At 31.2% G+C, this 13478-nt stretch overlaps 2 protein-coding genes across 4 annotated transcripts in view; one reads left to right on the forward strand and one right to left on the reverse strand.

Moving 5' to 3' along the window:
* Positions 1 to 11515, reverse strand: part of LOC123704147 (PTB domain-containing adapter protein ced-6) — a 66388-nt gene extending 54873 nt beyond the window's left edge. The window contains exon 1 of one of the 3 annotated variants that reach the window (XM_045652444.1): positions 11299 to 11515. Coding sequence is in view for 2 of the 3 variants with exons in the window: in XM_045652441.1 (XP_045508397.1) it covers positions 663 to 748 (86 nt within the window). In the remaining variant the exon portion in view is untranslated. Of the gene's footprint in view, positions 1 to 662; positions 858 to 11298 lie in introns of those variants that run through there. The other 2 variants (XM_045652441.1, XM_045652443.1) reach the window with 2 other exon arrangements.
* LOC123704148 overlaps positions 1 to 13478 on the forward strand; it is a 56094-nt gene that overhangs the window by 37854 nt on the left and 4762 nt on the right. The gene's annotated exons all lie outside the window — the stretch shown is intronic.

The following is a 13478-nucleotide window of genomic DNA, read 5'->3' on the forward strand; positions in this document are numbered from 1 at the left end:
GAATTTGGAACTGTATTGTGTTACTTAAGCCAGCATGTAACTATTTGATTTCTCTATTGTTATAAAACCTATTAAGAATTAAATATATTGTACAAACACAATATGATGAAACTGCCCTTAAATAATTGAATTTATTACAAAGGACACCTAAAAAGAGTCACTAAAAAGTGTATGTAAGTAATTTTTATTCAATTAGCCATTCATATAAAAAAGTTAGTTCATTGTTCGCGGAACTCTATGGTTAATGTTTGTGCACAGATAAAAAACAGTGTCGGATTTTCCCCAGCCACATAAAAACCTTATTCACGAGTTATTTACAATTTACATAACGACCTCATTTGGTATTCAGAGATTCAAAACAAAAACATGACCTTTAAAACTAATGAATCGACATTTTGCTGTATTTGTGTCAAATACATAAAGGCGATACAGTTGAAATAATAAACAAAAAATATTAGATAAAATTGTCAGCTATCTAACCACCTACTACCTATTTGAATATACATGTTAAAACCATATGTAAAGTCCATCAATTATAAACATAATAAACTTTTTTTTATACACACAACCGGTTTAGCGAAAACAACAATCCGACGAACTGGCCTTCATTCAGAGAGAACTCATAGCAATCTCTAAAGTCTAAATTAAAAAAAAAAACGCACCTTGAATTTTTTGACACTTTCGTTCCGTTCGCGGCAAATTCTTCGCTCCCGCCATAACTGGTAACCAATGGCATGTCACCTTCCATTATTAAAGCACAGATTGCACAAACTTTTTTTTTAATCACTCCACTGTTACGAAGCTATGGTAGGTAACGTTTGATACGTCCGACGGCTACAAATGCACTGACCGACTGGTTTTATTGATGTAAATGAGCAGAGATAACATGTGACGGACTATGTCATTGATAATTGAATGGGTTTACGCAACAATGAAGATCTGCGGAACGCTAATTTTGATGGAATTAACACCTGGTTATGTGATTTTTGAGCATTGACCTTAACAGGGTACAGGATAGGTAAAATTCACAATAAAAATGTCAATCGAGAAATGAAACAAAATTAAAAATACTTAACGATGAAACTGTCGGTGGTTTAGTGGCATTCCAATTAATTAAGGTTGTCAAGTCTTTAATTTTCTATTTCTCTTACGTATAGTTTACGTGATCTAATCTTAATTGGATTACCAAATCGTTTATGTTTACATGTACCATCATAATACACCTACTTAAAAAAAAAATGTTAGTTACAGATTTTTATCAGTAGGCATATTAAACAAATTTTAAATAATAAAAAAGTTGTGATACAAAACCGAAATCTTTGTCATAGACAATAAAAAGTTGACATTATCTATGACTACTTCTACAATTTACGAAACATTGTACCTATATATCTGTGAAACTTAAAATTGGCGGGTTACAGCGTAAAATTATTTAACCTTATCATATATTTATAGGTACAATAATATCATGAGAATAGAAACGTGGTCATATCAAATAGGCAAATAATTACGATTTAACAGTAATTATTGCTTATTTTGCGTGTCAAACTACGCACAGGTTGGGTTACGTAAATAAGAAACCAGGAAAGTATTGTGTACGGATATAAACGGTATTATCTAATATTACATTGATTTGTGCGTAATAGTGTGAGCTATATCTTTAGAAGACTGTTAATTTGTTTGTGAAGGCAAGGAAAGGCAAAATCTAATGTTTCATTTAAGGATGGTACCTAATTGCTTGAAAAGACGGAATTTCTAGGTGAGTACTTTTAAATTGTTGTTTTTTTCTTTGTTTCTTGTTCATTATTTTTATGTTTTAGTAATTAAAACATTATTCCAGTATATTAACAGTATTCCAAATTATTTGGAATACGACTCTATATAAACTATCAACGTTTTAAAATGGAGAAACAAGTGACGGTAGTTCTTGATAATTTGACGCATATCGTATCGAATCGTAAGGGGGCCTGAACCCCAATCTATTGTAACATATTTATGTATGAATTCAAATAAAGATTTTATTTATATCAACCCGTCATTAATATGAAACTACCTACATAATAATATTATGTCCGTGGAACTGTTCGTTACAGTCAGATTTAAGTAACTTTATAGTTCTATAATATTAATAATCGCGTTTTAAATCTGTTTATTTTCATTATTTAATAAAAAATCGTAGGTATAATATGAATGAATTCGTTAATATAAGTACATTATTATTATTAGCTATTGCAAATTGATTTTAAATAGGTACTTCTTACTGTTTCTTATGAACAGTATCAGTATAAACTGATTTCATAGTAATTATATTATGGTGTTAATTTTAAACGATGAGCAACATTAACATAAATTCACTCTCGCATACAACCATCCATCCATATCCAGAGGATGTACTACGAACAGCACAATGCTATCAAATTAGCCATACTTATCAAAATTTCCTGGTCATTCCAATACCTACGTCATAAAACGCCCCTAAACGTTTCTAATACAAACAAATAACTTTTTTTATATGACAAAATATAATGCGTAAATAGATGTCTGGTAAATACTCAATAATTACATTATATAATATTAAATATACGCTATATACCTAAATAAGAATTAGTTTTACTTAAGGCTTATGTAAGTCGGTATAGATTGCTGATTTCAGAACTTTCTAATGAGGAACCTTTAAAATAAGTAGGGTAATTTTTGAGCAAAAGCTTGAAGAACAAACATTTACGACTTTTGAACGAAGTTCGAAAATCTATGAAGTAAGTAGACTCGTTTAAATAAATAATTTTGATTCATGTGTTAATTTAAAGATGAAGATTATTTATTTACAGCTGTGAGAAAATAAACATTTAGACGATTTAGACATGAATAGTAGGTATACATTATAAATATTAATATTTAATTAAATAAATTGAATGCGTGTAAATAATTGATTTAGGTAATATTTTCATCAGATATAAACGTCATTGTGTTAAAACTACGCTATGTAGTAATAAATACTAAACAGAAATAAATGTGGGTAGGTAGGTATGTGTGTGCGTTCCTACGTGTGTCTGTGTTTATTTAACTATTTATTAAATTTGGATTGATGAGAATGAAAGATACATATTATGTAGGTATATAACAAGAGGTTTAATTTAATTAGAGAGAATTTACAATTTACATCAATGCAAAATTTCATCCAGATCCATTCCCGTTTTTGCGTGAAAACGTAACAAGCATGAAGCATTCATCCATTCCCCTCATAAATTTAACATTTATTTTCATAGTAGGATAAATTATTATCGTCTAAAATTTAGACTCTAAATTATTGTAAAATCTATATAACTACTAGCTTACCGCCCGCGGCTTCGCCCGCTTTCTCTTAAACGATTTGAAATTTAAACTATCCTATCTCTCAAGTTGGATCGAACTGCACATAGTGTGCGAATTTCATTATAATCGGTTATGTGGTTTAGGAGTCCATTGAAGACAAACATTGTGACACGAAATTTATATATACTTATTAAAAAAAGAAGAAGAAGATATGCCTACCTATAGTAGGTATGTGGGATAGTTCCTTATGCAATAGGTAAATAAATTCCAGTTTAAAGCGGCTTGTATTACAGCGAGTCTTGTATTACAACCATTATTTACAAAAATATAACCTGTGAACTATATAATCTGCTTAAATTTATAAAATAATAATTATCTGTGGGGATTTTCAACGACGTAGATACTATGACTCAGATGTTATCGAATGTAAAAACTAAATGTTTATCAATAAAAATATGGTTTAACCCGCTAAAACCGATACGTATATTTTTGTTACAGTTACATTTTATTGTTTGTTTGAATGCGCTATCTCAGAAACTACCGGTCCGATTACAAAAATTCTTTCGATGTTAGATAGCCCATTTATTGAGGAAGGCTATAATATCATCACGCTAAGACCAAGAAGAGCGAAGCCACGCGGGTGAAACCGCGGAGCACAGCTAGTAATAGTATATATTCACGCGGTAATAGAACATAGCGCGCCATCTATTGGTCTATGATTGTACTATTAACCTTCAGTTGCTTCATACTCAATTCATACTTCATAGTTCAATAATATTGTAGTGTGGAGGCCATGTGGAGGCACTTATTAGTTATTTACTTAAGTAAAGCCATCTAGTATTAATGAAATATTATAATAGAGAAAAATTGTAAGAATGAATGGATAGGATGTCAGTTATTCTTTTTCACAAATACTACAACTGATTACAACTGCGTAGCCGTAGAGTCTGAAGACTGAAATAGTATTTGTATTCAAATGTTTACTCAAGAATGAAGACGCAGGCTTACATACTTACTCATATTTTTTTGCATAAAAAATATTTAAATATTATTTTTTATAATATAACTATTTTAGGAGCAATTAACGTACACAAGTAAACAATATTGTTATTTAGTTATTTATTGGGAAAGTAAAATGTGCAGTCGATTGGCGAATCATAAAAGGCATAGACAATGCTTCATATTATAATAACACTATGACACTTAACTTAACTAAGACACAACACTTTCCTTAGTACGTGCATAGATTATAGAATCAATGTTTTGGTAAGGAAAGTTAATTTCGCGCCGCCATTTTGATTTCAACTTTCTTTAAATAATTAATTGTATTGAAATAATAGAGAATGGAGCTCACGATTCTGCGTAGGTACCTATATGGGTAACAATAACCCGAGGCACTTTCGCATTTTTAATATACCTCAAACAGTATTAACTACGAACTGTGCCCCGCGGTACCCGCATTGCTCCGCTCCTATTGGTTTTAGCGCGATGAGATAATATTATAGCCTTCCTCTATAAATGGACTATCTGACAGTGAATTTCTCTTTTAAAACCGGACGCGTGGTTCCTGAGATTAGCGCGTTCAAACAAACTCTTCAGTTTTATAATATTTTGTATAGACTTAGTAATCTTAACCATACCGACGTCATGATCTTAGTATATAAAATTAAGCAATGCTGCAACCAGGCCACTGGATCCTGTATAAATTATTATGACTTCCTTTATCTCCTGTCTACATGTAATGGCGGATTTAAAGATGGCGGCCATGATAAATTTGAGATTTAAAATATAACTTTGAAATCAGGTTTCTTAAAGACTAGCAATATGCCTGACTTCGATCGTGTTGACTAGAATCAAAACATTCTATGTTATTCGCTAAGAATGTAGCTGAGTTTCTTTATTTATTCAAAAATCTATCTCCTTATAATAGTAATGTAAAGAGATTATCTACAATATGTAGGTATAATTCTGTATCGTTTGTATGTGTCGGAAAGGTTCTCCTAAACGGATAGATTAAATTAAATAAGGAAGTTTTTTAAAAGTAGACGTCATAGCTTCAAGATAACGCCTACCTATTCGATTCGCTTTTTGTTCAATAGGTACAAGATACAATCTTTCTTTGTCTCTAAATTGACTTCCTTAGAATTAACTTTTTGCAACATAAACAAGCCTGATATTGTAACTTAATGTAAAAAAAAATCTAATAAATAATTTTAGCGATTCAGGCTTAAAACGTAACAAAAAAACAGTTTCGCACGCATAATATTAGCTTAACATGCAAACATAAATTTCACAGTGTTATGGCTATTACTTAATCAAACAAAAACGGCCCAATAGATTTTGAATAAATTAAAAAAACAGCAAATATTATGCGTATTGTGTAACTTATTAATTTCTAAAAGTTAGATATGAAATAACTGAAAAAGAGCAACAAAGTTTCTTGCGGGCCCTTCTCTGTAGAAACTGCTTTCCGAACCGGTGGTAAATGGTAAAACTATGTTATGACGATTCAAAAGTGCTTCTAGAGGTCTAATCTATAACTATACTAATATAATAAAGCTGAAGATTTGTTTGTTTGTTTGAACACGCTAATCTCAGGAACAACTGGCCGATTTGATAAATTCTTTCGGTGTTCGATAGGCGATAGCCCATTTATCTAGGCAGGTTATAGGTTATAAATCACCCTAAGACCAAACATGAAACACATAATTTCAAGCAAAGTCGCGGTATATAATTAGTATAGATGAGTGTAGATTGCTCCAAGAATACTCGAATCAAGGAAATTGCCTAAACGATGTCACTACAGTCAGACCAAATACAGTAACTAAGCTATAACCACCTATAACGGTACGAGTGTGAAAGAGAAACCAGTTTTAGTATAGCGATGACAGAGATAGATATATTTTGCTTATAACCTCTCATTCCGGATCTGCAAGCCACAGATTGAGATGAATTTGCGATTGCAAAAATTTGAATTTGAATTTTGTTCTAGAACGTGTCTAGTTGGTCTAGAACAATGTAACAGATAATTATTAAAAAATAAAATTTTGTCTTTGAGTGTGGGAATAGATTATAGAATAGAGATTGTCTGTAACATTGATAATATATTATATGAAACTTAATATTGTAATGTATAGTTCTTATCACTTATTCTTAATAACGCATTTTGAATATTAATTATCAAACGAGCAACAATAATTTGTTGTTGTGTTGAATGTTGCTGTTGGTTGAGCAACATTTTTTTTTTAAATAAGGAGTTTACTAGGTGTTAGTTGTTACTAGTATAAAAAGGAACTATGAAGGAGCAGGCAGATAGTATTTTAATATTAAATACATATATTTTGTTAATACGTGTAGTGTATTAACTAATAACTACATAAATTTATACGGTAATTGTTCATTTCATTTAAAAATCGTTAACCTAATTAATATAAGGCTCATACTTATTATAGGAGTCTAACTATATGTATAAGCCTTTTCGTATTTAAAATGTATTAAAAACCATTTTTTGCAACATATTCACAAACACATTAATTAAAAACGAAATAATGAATATTCATTATGTTGCGGTTTTATTGGGAAAAAGACATTTCCTGTAGTGTTCGGTAATGGGGACGAAAATAATCAAGATTTCCTACGAGTATTATATTTTCTAGAGTCTTGATAATACATTGATATTTTTGTTATATTTTTTTACTTAATAAAATTATTAACAGACTGAAGAAATTTCTTTAAATATATTATGGAACTAAGGAAGTACTCACTAATATTTAGCCTTTATATTATTTACATAATTATCATAATTTTAGATGAATATGAATAATATTAGGTACCAAAGATAGAACTGGCTAAGTAAACGTGGATGTCGTCAAGTTACTACATAAATATTAGTTTTGATATAACTTTAAGTTCAAGAAGCGTAGGTAGTGCAGTGCAACTAAGGGTTGACAAAACAAAGTTTACTCAAAATTATTAAGTTTTAATAAGAGATGTTCCAAAAATGACAATAATTAATGTATAATACAATCAGATTTTTCGTTTAGTTCGTAGTCGATGATTTTTGTGTTACATACTCTATTTTATGTAGTTTTTATTTGGGTTTAACATGTAACACGATTTTCGTGTATTTGTAGTGGATTTATTGATTCGAATATAATATACGCATACAGATTTGCAACACTACACAGTATAACACAAGGTCGTTTTTGCTATTTCTGTCCCTATAGCAATTAGCATACATCTTTAAAACTATTCAACAGATTATGATGCAGTTTTATTAGTAAGTATACATAAAGTGGTTCTCTAGGATGATTTTAATAAATAATTTGTTAAATTTTAGATGGAACGATCGACGATTAGAAATGGTGAAGCTGCGGGTGGGCAAGAGCGAGGCTATGTGCGGAAAGCTACTAGATTTATAATAATAGAAGCAGTGACAGCCCTAGTACTATGACATCATACAACAAAAAGGTCTACAGTGACCTAAGCATGAACAGAATGTGTACTTGACGGAAACAAAGGATTAGATAGAGGTATTTGTTAGAGAATACATGCATATATGAGATTACTTTATAGATAATAATATGTACTGGTATTCATTTATAAGCCAGGAAAAGTATACTAATTTGTGATATCCCATATAAGTTATATCCCATAAATTGCCAATTTAACCACAGGAAAAAGAATTTTAATTTGAATCTGTCTGTCATTATTACTAGACCGTAAAGCATTTGAAATAATCTTAATACCCATATGTTATTAATATATTTTAAAGATTGGACAAATTACATAGGTACATTTTTTAAGATATAAAGAGGCTGCAAGCGAATTCATTAGCATGTAGAGCTAATCTTACAGCCCTAAATAATAAAAAAATCACTAAAGCATCCTATTTTTATATGTATAGCTACTTTAACAAAAAGAACAACATTTTTTGCTAATAAATTAATGTATAATGGAATGGTAAAGGACGAGCCAGGTAAATTACTTAAAAAATGTACTTAACCATAAACAACGTAAGATTTGCCTTTTAAATTTTTATGTGTATTTAAATTTCTTTTGTCTCCACCGTGTACTTGACTCATTGCTTGGCTATTCCGAATATAAATACATACATGACTACATTCATGCTAATATTATAAGGCTGAAGAGTTTGTTTGCTTGAACGCGCTAATCTCAGGAACTACTGGTCTGATTTAAAAAAAAATATTTTAATGATAGATAGCTCATTTATTGAGGAGGCTATATTAGGCTATATAATATCACGCTAGGACCAATAGGAACGGAGCAATGTGGGTAAAACCGCGGGTCACAGCTAGTATTAAACGATACTATTTGATAGTAGCGTTTGTTTATATAATTATGCGGGCTACGCATATAATTTATGTGACAGGAAATCTTATAAATATACGTGACGACACTTGATGATAAACGGCGTACGATATAAAAAACATTGGCAGAAAATACAATACATTGAGATCTTTTATGAGCATTAGTTCAATGTAATTGTAGAAAATGATAAATGATGAAGTGTCTTCAGAAGTATTTGTAAATCTGACCCGTAGTTATAAGCTAAATTGAAAATGTTTTAGTTGCATAGAATCTTTACTTGAAAAAACCTCCCCCTATAGATTTCTAGAACGTTCGATTAGCACTTTGACACCTTTATAAGGCTTCGCGGTTAATATTAAAACACGTACAATGTTTTGTAAGGGCGCTACATCCCCATCGGTTTTTTCTAAAGAGAATGGTTACTAACTCTTTCACGCGAAAACCACTGGACAGATTATTATGATACTTGGCAGTTATATGCACCAAATATCCAGATAAATCAAGTAGTACGTTGTTAGATTATGGTATTTTATTTCTACGTAGAGTCCACGTAGAGTCTATTTTGTTTATATCACAAAAATACCTTAAATAAAAGAGCATTCAAAATACGAGACGTAAAATCATAATCATATTTCATTTACAAAATATTGTGCGTACAAGTTGACTACAAAGTAGGCTTGCGTAATAATAATTTGCGCAAAGATATCCTATTACAGGGTACTGAGATAAACAATGGAGTCGTGGTTTCAACGAGGTTTTGCTAACACGTTACGAAATACCTGAGAATCTAATATAACTAGGTCTCTGTTACCATAAAGGTTTAGTACCTTCATAAATTTTGTGGATAATTGTTTTGTAAAGGATTTCTTTGTTTACCATGTGCCTCTTTACCCTGGTAATAATATATCCAGTGGTGTGAGAGAATGTTCTATTTGGACAGTAAGAGATCACCATCTAATGAAATAGTTCATTTGATCTTACGTAATTTGACTTTACCTTGCAGCCCTTTGTCAATATTTAAACTGCCTATTGAATTAAGCATAATTCGAAGAAGGCCAAACAGAAAAATAAGCCTTAGTAGTCAGTAGTATGTTCGTATTTATACGTTTTCTACTTTCCGTAGAGTCAAGTTCTTTATGCCCTTTTAGGATTATTTGCTGCTTTTAATTTTTACAGAGTGAATAGTGATATAGAAATAATTGGAATAATTGATGTACTTATAAGCACAATCTTCATCCAATTTTTAATGCATGTTTGTTTCTGAAGCATTCTTAGTGGCAAAACACATTGTGGACGCCGTAAATTAACCAGATATCTAACGACCATTACCTAAAATTGGCAAATCAAGTAATAATCGTGGATTAAGATACATAGCGTGTTTCAACTCTTCCCTCAAGACCGCCTCACCGTTCAATCAAGCAGAGATAATTTACAAACTCGTTAGGAAAGTAACCTGGATATTTCTTAGAAGCCGTAGGGTTAGGGTATTGAGCTGCCAATTGAGCTGTGTATATATATGGTATCCGTAACATCTGTTTTATACTAATAAATAGAATATAAGTTTCCTTAGAAGTGAGTTCTTTAGGAGCGTTGAGACTAAAATTTCAAGGTCCTGGTAATACCGTCACGTCATGGAGTAAGACGACAATTTTGGTATCTTTGAATCCCGCTACACATGTGCTAGGCACACAAGCTCTTTATCTACATAATGGTGTATCATTATTGTCGTCAGTACTTATTTTATTCCTAGTCCTAGTAGGTAAAAGATAATAAATAATAACAAAACATTTATTTTACACTTTTAAAGCATCACGAATACACCATTGAGAGTAGTCAAAAAGCAATTTGTGTCAACTGTATATTTCGTGGTTTCACGTTTTTTAGCCTTAATAACAATGAACGTCTGCTTACCTACTTCCTACTATTATGCTGCGAAAGTTTTTTAGTTATTATTTCAGGGAAATGCAATTGGTCGGGTTTTAAGTGAAATTTGGCACATAGACTAAGTACCTAGGTATATTTTATGCGGGTATCAAACGAACAAAGCCGTTTGCTGAGGTGAGCATATGCTAATTCATTACCAGTATTTCTTTTTTTATATGGTACTTTGTCATAATTATTAATTAAAACATTGATAAGTTCAACGTCATTCCCCTGCACTTTTGGCAAAATTTGTAGATACCTACATAGGTAGTATGATAAGAACTGCATAGATATTTAATATCTATGCAGTTGTGTGTACGTTTTGCACGACACTTATGTCCTCTTTAATATAGAGAACTGCTATATAAATCAAATATGGTTAACATACCTTGTCGTGTACAACAAAGCTTTACTTCGTTTTAATGAGGTCAAAATAAATATGAACATAGAGTCAACTATTATGATACAGGCTCTTTTAGACACTATTGACATAGCACATAACATTTGAATCAATATAAATGCAAGATCCAAAATCAATTGAAAGTTCACCGGAACTTCACACAACCGGTTAATCGCTAGATGGACAGTTTACACACTCTAACGGTAACATAACACGGCTCCAATTAATCTATTACGAAAGTTGCAAAGTTGTTTGTTATAAATCAAGATAGTTTATAAAACAAACCAATAAACCCTTAGAGAAAGCGGATATTGCAACAACAAAAAACTCACCTGCTTTACTAGATTTCACTCAACGAAAACACTTAACTTAATACCTCTTACACTGAACAATGGTGCACCTGCGAACGGAACAATGCTTTACATAACCGTTATAGAAAAACACTTCATTCATAAAACAAAAGTTTGTGGAATTGATTCGTTTTTGTTATTTTTTTATTCAAATTTGAAATGGAACGTTCGACACGTGCGTTCACGACGGGCCCCCGCGTTCGACTGGTTAGTAGGTACTTTATACCTATTCTGGCAGACGAGAATGTGGTGGTTCAAGCGGTTAGGACAACCTTTTCCCATGACCACCCTATAGTAAACTTAATGTCAAAGAATATAGAGTACACAATCCTGTATCGAAACATGTCATGGTATTATAATTATGCCTGATCATGATAAACCTTAGTTTATCGGCTTAGTACAGTATAAAATAAAAGGCATGATTGTATGATGGTAAAAAAGCAATTGTTTTGCCATGTTCATTATGTTGCTGATAACGTTAATGACATGTGTTTTGATCGTAATTTGCTCTTGCGAATAATTATTATGGTCATTAAAATATGACGATTTTATATTAATGTAGTAGTGTAACTGAAAGGTCAAAGACATTAAACTCTACATTTTAATATTAAGGATACGGTTCGTCAGTTTTTGGGATAAGCCCGAAAAAACTGATGACTTTAGACTAGAACTAGAAGATGTTAATGATTCAACAATGTTTTCGGTTTGCAATTTTTGTTTAAAAAAAAAAACAACGTGTAAAAAAATATAATGTTCTACTTTTTCATTTTGTCAAATATCATGGAACGCAACTAATAGGTACTAGTCTAGCTAGTCAGTCAATCAAATAGCAGATTCAACCATTTGACGGCGACATGCACACTAAACGATAGAATCATTATATGGGAACGGTTTTAGGTAATTATCCCAAACATACGGGTGTTAACCGTTAACCCCTATGACTATAAATCTATCTACAATTTGAACTAGAAAAAAAGTAAATTTCACCGAAACAAACATAGGTGACCTCTTTGGTGGTTAATATATGTAGGGTCCTATATATATATGATATATATATATGGTCCTATATATGATCCTGGGTTTGATACTTGGTCTGTGTACTTGGTAGACTCATAAAACTAGAATAGGTTTAGGCTAATTGGCTATTTTGTTTGTTTGTATGTTTGTAGATTCGTATTGAACTAGATATAAAATCGATATTTAGTACTGTGTAAGTATCCGAGTTAAATTTAAGCTCAAAAGTGAGTAATGAAATTCTATGAAAATAAATTCATCTTTTTCTAGTTTCTACTATTGAAACTCATATCAAAATAATATTAACATAGTTTTAACTCGACTGTATTTTCACTAATTATAACTCAGATATGCCTCATTTGCACTATCCAGTTTAAACCAACGATTTTCACAAGTTAAAACTCACACTTACATGCTTCTTAATCACTCATTTGCACCATCCAGTTAAACACGATCCATCAATATGATCAAAATGCATATCTCGTAATTGAATCTAAAATAGACTACGATACTATACACGAATGCTACGAGTGATTGAGTTCCGTATTTACAATGTAAATAAACGATTGGTGTGCTCCAAGGTGCTGTTTTAGGTCTGTGTTTATATATAATGTATGGAATTGACGTATCGGTTTTTATCGCAATTTTTATATATAATTTTAGTAATGCATGAGATAAATTTCAAGGTCGCGTCATGGCAATACCGTCTCGCCATGGAGTAAGGCGACGAATCTTTGAATCATGCCAAAGAAGTTTCATTTCTGACACGAGTGCCCCGCAAACACGGAGTTTTTAATGAAGTGTTTTGTTTTGTAGAATGATGCAATTCTACGCCTTTTTATAATAATTACATGTATAAATAAGATGTCTTGAAGGTCGTCGAAATTATTTAAATAATTCAAACAGATTAAAAAACAAAAATATAAAGCAAAAACGTGATAATAAAATAAACACGCTATGCAAAACATTTGTTTTGCTATCAAGCTCAAATATTGGTTTATCTAACCGGTAAAGTGAGTGCTGAGTCAACTTTATCAACAAGATTCCATGTTTTTCATATGATGTTTAAAGCTTGATCATTGAAATTAGCATTTCCCTACTATTCAATTTTATATATGCGAAATAGAATTTCTTCTATTTAATATATA

Source organism: Colias croceus, chromosome 28 (genome assembly GCF_905220415.1).
Source record: "Colias croceus chromosome 28, ilColCroc2.1".
NCBI lineage: Eukaryota > Metazoa > Arthropoda > Insecta > Lepidoptera > Pieridae > Colias > Colias croceus.